This window comes from Cyclopterus lumpus, chromosome 7 (assembly GCF_009769545.1).
Source record: "Cyclopterus lumpus isolate fCycLum1 chromosome 7, fCycLum1.pri, whole genome shotgun sequence".
Classification (NCBI taxonomy): Eukaryota; Metazoa; Chordata; class Actinopteri; order Perciformes; family Cyclopteridae; genus Cyclopterus; species Cyclopterus lumpus.
In genome coordinates, this window is record NC_046972.1 from 1,547,794 (window position 1) to 1,555,203 (window position 7,410).

Sequence of the window (7,410 nt, forward strand, 5' to 3'; positions counted from 1 at the left end):
AGAGAGGTCTAATAACTACAAATATGATGTAGAGGTATGGAGTCTTTACAATATCATGGTGTGTGTTCACAGGCAGTGGCACAGTCGATTTTGATGAATTCTTGGTTATGATGGTTCGCTGCATGAAGGAGGAGAGCAAAGGAAAATCAGAGGAGGAGTTGGCTGAACTGTTTCGCATGTTTGACAAGTAGGTTTTCTTTGTATTTATTTTCTCTCACTGCATAAAGCCACTTAAAAATGCTAAAGACACATCACTTAGTTAATGGTAAAGGGACTGTACTTGTATAGCACTAGTCTTCTGACAACTCAAATGGACCTTTTCTAGTCTTCCGATCACTTCGGACCGCTTTAACTTTACATGTCATCATTCACACTGATGGCAGTGGCTAAGGTGCCACCTGTCCATCAGGAGTAACTAACATTTATAGACACATCCATACACCGTAGGCACAGCTACGGGAGCAATTTGGGCTAAAGTGCCTTGCCCAAGGACACATCAACTGGGCTAGCGGATCGAACCGCCGATCCTCTGATTGATCAAATGCGCTTTAACACAACATATCATCATTCACCCATTCACACACTGATAGCAGGGGCCACCAGGGAAGGCGCCATGCACCTGCCCATCATGACCCTGCTTTTTACTGAGCCACCTTAATAAAAGAGAAATCAATACTGACTTCCACTAGTTTATTGTCAAACAAAGCTCTTTTGGTGACTTTGATAGCCAAAACATGCCAACCCTAGAAGGCATGATGTGGTTCAGCATAGTACAGTCAGAATAGCTTGGTGTTAAAGAGGTTAAAAAAATATTCCAGATGAGTATAAAACTGATTTCTTGTGTTGAGGAATGGAGATGGCTACATAGACTTAGAAGAGCTGAAGACCATGTTGGCGTCCACTGGAGAGGCCATAACTGAAGATGACATTGAAGAGCTGATGAAGGATGGTGACAAAAACAATGATGGAAAAATTGATTATGATGGTACGGGTGCCAGCACATTAGTAACACAACACACACAATGTATCCTACAATGTTGAAATGCAAAGATTTTACATTTGCAATTAAAGTTGGCAGGACACATCAAGTCCTCCGAACTGAACAACATACTGTATGTTTGCCATCAACTTCCACAACAATTATGAGCATTCCTTTGTCATTGAAAGAATCAGTCAAAATAATCAAAAATTAAAAGCCGGTACTCTACTTGTAACTTGTGAAGCTGTGCAAGTCCCATCAGTTTCCACAGAATAAAAGCCTTGTACTCTACTAGCGACATGAGACTGGAGTAGGTCTCAGGCACCTGATCGTGCAGAGCTTTATATGTAAAAATCAAGGCCTTGTCCACAAGTAGAGGGGTATTTTTGTAAATGTCGTTTTTTTTAATGTATTTTGTGCTTTTGCCCATTCCCAAATGGCAATTTAGGTGCCTGAAAAAAAATCTTGCCACGGTGAAGATTTTCACAAACTCTGCTCTCGGTCTTGACTAGTAGACAGGGAAACAAAGGCAACATACACACATCTACTAATGGCAGACGTGGTTAAATAACCTTGCTCAGAGGCGTCAGAATGCAAGAGAAATTAAGAATTAAAAAATTTAGAATTAGGGGCAGTACTCCTGAATCTCGTATCGTGTCCGATTTGTCCCGATAATTTAACTAATCCTGAGTTTTGATTAGTTACTGACATGGGGGGAAGGGTATGGCTCAGGCGCAGAGAGAAAAAGGCAGGACTCCAGGCATGTGAACAAAAGAATCTTTACTGAAAGTCTCAAAATCAAAAACACAGGCTGGATAGCGAAGTCACACGGAGAACAAACAACAATCTGGCGGAGGACAAGGGAAAGAATGGGAGCATATATAGGGGGAACCACAGGTGAAGGGCATAACTAATCAAGGAGACAGAGGAGTGGCAGGTGGAGGGAATGAGTGATTAGCAGAGGCAGAAAACTAACAGGGTCTTACAGTTACAGCATAATACAACCTTAAAAACTGAACATTAAACATTGTTTCTGTTTTTCACAGATGGGCACTGTTGCATCTTCATGAATTATTACTTGTTTTTGCCGTGTAATGGTGCTACACAAAGCGGTAATGCATAGCTAGAACGATGTTGATTTAAAACATTGACTGTACAAAATTAAAATATTCATTGCTAAAGTTGGGCCCAGTGACCTGGGACCTGATGAAGATCCATTCAAAAAGCAAAAAGTTACTGCAAGTAAATAGTAATGGTATATGGACTTGTATTTGTATAGCCTCTTTCTAGTCTTCCAACCACTCAAAGTGCTGGGATGTAGGGTAAGGAATGAAAGGGTGAATCATGAATGAAGGAGACCAATGACGGACAGATGACTTTCGGTGGATGGTGGGAATTTGGGGAGTAGAGACTTTTGAATGGGGGCTGGAAGGTCTGATTATGCAGAGTCCCCCCGTGGTACCTGTCATCAAAGAGAGCGAGAAAGAGAGAGAGAGAAAGAGGGGGTTGAAGAAGGACAAAGAGGAAGTCAATGTGTCCGTTGTATTTAAATACGTTGTGTAGAGGAGATATGTTTGGTGCGTAGTCCTTGTTCCTGAACAAAGTTTTAAAATGTAATCTTGTGTGGATATCATTTTTCTTTTTAGAATGAAGGAGGAAAACAGCTATTTTGCAAAAATATACGTGAAAGGGTGGATAGGCCTTAAAATTTAAAAAGTGAATCCTGAACTTAATAGGAAGCAAATGTTAAGAAAATAAAACAGGTCTAATATGAGTAATCATCATCAACAGCCTCGCAGCAGTGTTCTGGGCCATTAGACAGCTCAGAGGTGACTTGTTGAGACAGCTGAAAATGCAATGTTGTAGTCGGGTGATATAAAAGCGTAAATGATCATATTCTCCTAACTTCAATACTACTGGGTTTTAGAAACAGGAGAATCAATGACATGTCATGTCTTCTATACGTATATATATTTATTGACTTTGTACATTCTCTCTGACAGAGTTCCTTGAATTCATGAAAGGTGTTGAATAAAGGATTCAGATGGAGGCCTCACTGCAGCATCATCTAGGGCGATTCCTGAAGATATGCCTCCATCTTTAGTCTGCATTTAACAATACAACCACACCTGTCCTCAGCGGATGCCTGTCCTGTCTTTTATTCTATTATTATTATAATGATGATGAATTAAAATGTCATATAAAAAGGATTTTTTCCATTAAAAAGATTTTTTTTAATTACATATTGTGTCTGTCATTATATGTCAATCTTAAATCTTTGTTAAAATAATACAGTTATTTTATTCTTTTAGAATATTGTAGATTGGAAGGTATTAAATCCCATATTAGAGACCAAACAATGTGCATAGTCAGGGCTATAAGTATTTCGGCTGTGACACAATCTTTATTATTTTCCTCTTTACATGACTTTGCACAGATTTGAAGTGCAAGTTCAGTAAGGAAGACCATACCCCTTAATCCTCATACGTCTGCCAATTATTTCTCACACATGGTCATTCATTGTTTACTCACTGTCATCGTTCTGCGCCGTCAACCATGACACCAGCTGCACTGGGTTGGTCTCCACAAGCCACCACTGCACCAGGTTGACCTCCATCCTCCTGCTCTACAAAAAATGCCTCTCAGACCCCTAAGGTCCACCTACTTAGATTTTCCGCCATTTTGAATTTTGTGAAAAACACAAAATCGACTGCCTTTACTACATTCTGGGTCCAAATCATAAATAAATGATATCAATCAGATCATTGAAGCCAGATGACCTAGAATATGTCAACCGTTTTTGATATCTCATTGGGTTAAGGGTAGAAAAAAAAGTGATGAAAAAATCAACCCTGGCCACACAACTTCCTGGCCACACAACTGAGAAGCCGTGAAAAGTCAGTGAATAATCATCCTCAAGGCCTTCAGATCATCCTGGAAAGAAGATTAAAGTCGATCGGATCTTTTTTGTGGGAAAAAACCTTAAATTTATAACGGCGAAAAGTAACAAAAACGAGCGAGAAACGCGAAAAACGGCCAACTTTGGCGAATTATTGTAGTGCCCCCTAGTGTTCAAATCGCATGTTAAGGAATGCAATGTGCACATATGCTGCACATTTCGAGTGATTAGTCCCAATAGTGTTGATGTTATGAGCATTGAAAAACAAGACACGCCCCTAAGATGTTCATTGGGCCATAGATCCTTACCCTAGACAGCCGATTCCCCCCCACAATCGTTTCCCCGGCACATTAGTGAACAAATCACAACTCATCTGGGCCATTTCAGGGTATTTTCCTTTATTTTAAAACAAAGTGTATTGATACAGACACACACATATAGCAACGCACGTGTCCATTCCCCGCGGGTGTTCGCGATTGCGAGGGGGGATGATTCCGAGTCAGACTGGTGTTATACGACGCTTGTCAAGATGGACAGTTCATCTCCACCCTCTTGCGATAAACCACCAGCCTTTCGTTGTAAAAATCAACAGAGCCGATCCTCTCAGCAAAGTTGCAGTTTGTCATCTGTAGAGTCTCTCTTTTCACCACTCTTGGTTGACTTTGCACCAGCAGCTTAAGCATTTCCTCCATTGCGTTGTCACTGGTTCTCAATTGTGCAAAGCGAAAGGTTAAATCCCTGATGGACATTCACTCTCACCCACCCCTCCGTGTTTGGCATTCTCCACCACTGTGATGTCTTGAGAGGTTGGGATCAGCTTGTGAGGTCTGAGTGCACAAAACAGGACGATAAACAGTGGTTTCCAACTCAAAATTATGTATTTAGAAAAAGGATAAACTTAACTCCGGCAGAAAAGCCGTACATAAAACAAACATAAGTATCCTGACCTTCTTCCCTTTCTCACCCATCTTATTAACACCTCCCTCTCAACCGGCTGTTTCCCTAACTCTCTGATCTTAGCGGGCGTGTACAGGTCCCGGGGCGAAGCAGGGCGATTTTCCACGCCACGATTTTCAGCTTCAACAGAGGATTAAATGGATGCTGTGTCACTGAAAGTCTTCGCGACAATGTTGTATATTGTATATTAAAAAGCCTGTTGGAATCGCATTCTCCTCTCCGTAAAATGTGTAAAAAATGATCTGCTGGGGGTGAAGATTCTATAATCTTTTGTTTAAAAAAAAAAAAGGTACTGAATGCACAAAAAACAAACAACAACAATTAAAAAAATAATAATAGTCAATTATAGTGGACACCAGGACAAAATATATCTATTTAATGACTCAACACTGTTGTAGGAGACAGAACTCAAGCAGAGAGGATTTTGTAGCGGAGAGAGGGAGAATTAGATTTGGAGCTTTCAGATGAAGAAAGAGAGAGAGATGACGATGAGTTTGAGCCTGGTGAAGAAGACGATGCAGGAGACTCAGATGAGCAGACAGACTCAAAGACAGACAGGGATGAGCAGGAACTTTTTGGCTCAGGGGCCACAATGACTTTTAAAATGTGACAGACGGGCCAGGCCGGGCCAGTATCAAATGGATGGAGAGTGTTTGTGTGAACCAAAATGAATTACAAGTAAAAGCCAATAACTAAAAAACTAAAGAGGTTTGATGTGCGTTAGTTACAGTATGCTGAGGAAAAATACTCTGGATGCAGCCGGCAGTTAATCTTACAACTGTTAATTAAGTAAAATACGAACATTGTACCCAGGCATCCATTCTGCATCAGGCATCCATTCCTTATCAAACGCCACATAAGAGGAAAACAACATGTTCACAAGTAGTGAACAAGTACTGAACAAACTAAGACTCAGATAAAAACTGTTACGTGACGTGACTGAAGCTGACTCAGACACAGAAACTCTGCTAAAGTTGAGACAGATTAGACAAGAACTGCATCCTGGTTATCGAACAACATACACACACACTGATTAGACAAACGCTGGAGGTGGGATCGTGAGCCAAGAGGGTGGGACCACCCTGTGCTCCAACCAGAGGAGTCCAAAGTCTAAAACAAGAGACTCCTCCTTCTATTTTTCAGCCAAACATGCTTGTCCTGTTGATCGTGTTGGTCACCAGACTTTTGTTCTACCGCACTTGAATAAATCCACTTGTTTTGATTTTAACTTTGCCGTCCTGGTCATCTTTTTGGTCATCGGACAAAGAAGTGCGAGTCCTGTCTGCTCTGGGACTGTTATGTACAAGCGCTCATGAGATGGCGAGCGCAGCATGCAGTATACTACCTATGTGTGGTCACTCAGTACAAAGGGTGGGAAATGGTAATAACGGCGGGTACCGATTGGGGCAGCGTCCCGCCAGTCAAAAACGCCACATATGATTCAGAGGTTCTACCTGTTCAAAATGGCACAAAACCCGCTGATACATTTGCATAGTAACCCTGGAGGACTGACCATAACTCACCCAAAACTAACAGATTCAGGAACCTACTCTATAGGTATTCACGAGTCCGGCAAAGACCGCATCGGGGACATAACTATAGAAGTAACATCAAAAACAAAAGCTTCAGCGACCCATACTGAATAAATAGTTGTGAAACTAGAATCCAATGCTTTGGCCAATTTTACTGCCAATGACCAATTGGAAATGGAAACAGGTTTTAATGGAGTCCGTAACCTATGGCTTGTTGTATTTACCTGTGCATACGTTGTTAAAACACACACACACACAGAAGTCATGGCCTCTGGGACCGATTTCTGACCTTTGTCTCAGAGAGCAGGCACGTACACGGAAGTCATCATTGCCTGTGCCGTGTCTGATAAGGCGCAAGGGCTTCTGGGACCTGTGTCAGAGAGCAGGCACGTCTCCCTATATATACTCTGTACAGATATGTATCAGCGTTGCGTTGAGAGTTGAGTGTTGCGTTGTTGCGTTGTTGCTTGCTTGTTCTGCTTTTTGGGGCGCTCTGCTTTCTTGGCTACGCTCAATCATTTTGTAACTTCCTGAAAAGGACAGTTTAATTTGTAAAGCTACTTTGCCAATAAAAAAACCCACTCCCATTGTGAGACTGGGGATAAAACTAAATTAACCGGGCTACACTCCGTGTTTTCACGGCCTCCTCCAGATGCCTGATGGACAACATCTAGCCTGACTTAAAAAGGGTAAGTAAGTACCTGCAGGAAAACTATTCGTTTCCTCGACAAAGCAAACCAGCTTAGAAGAAGAGACTAATAACGTTCAACTTTTGAATACTGGACTGAAATAGATGCTATTAGGCATATTATTTGTATTAATGGGACAGATCCAATCGCAGACCTAAATGACGGACCAGTAAACGAAGGGTTAGCTCAGAATAAGTGTTTTGTGTTTGACGACGACGCCGCAGGCTTCAACAACTTAGGTATACGGCCAAAACTCAAAACCTATCTAGCTCTTTAGCATGCGCTGCTGCTCGTCCCAGACTGACCACTGCCCCTTTTCCAATCAACCCAGTAAATGATGTCGCTGGCTTTGAA

The 7,410-nt window shown here is 41.6% G+C and overlaps 1 protein-coding gene across 1 annotated transcript in view; it reads left to right on the forward strand.

Moving 5' to 3' along the window:
• The window catches only part of tnnc1b (troponin C type 1b (slow)), a 6,252-nt gene extending 3,122 nt beyond the window's left edge, over positions 1–3,130 (forward strand). Inside the window, exons 4-6 of the mRNA XM_034537169.1 lie at positions 73–187; positions 849–985; positions 2,983–3,130. Coding sequence (XP_034393060.1) covers positions 73–187; positions 849–985; positions 2,983–3,014 — 284 coding nt within the window. The 3' untranslated portion in view covers positions 3,015–3,130. The remainder of the gene's footprint in view (positions 1–72; positions 188–848; positions 986–2,982) is intronic.
• Positions 3,131–7,410: the final 4,280 nt, after the last annotated feature.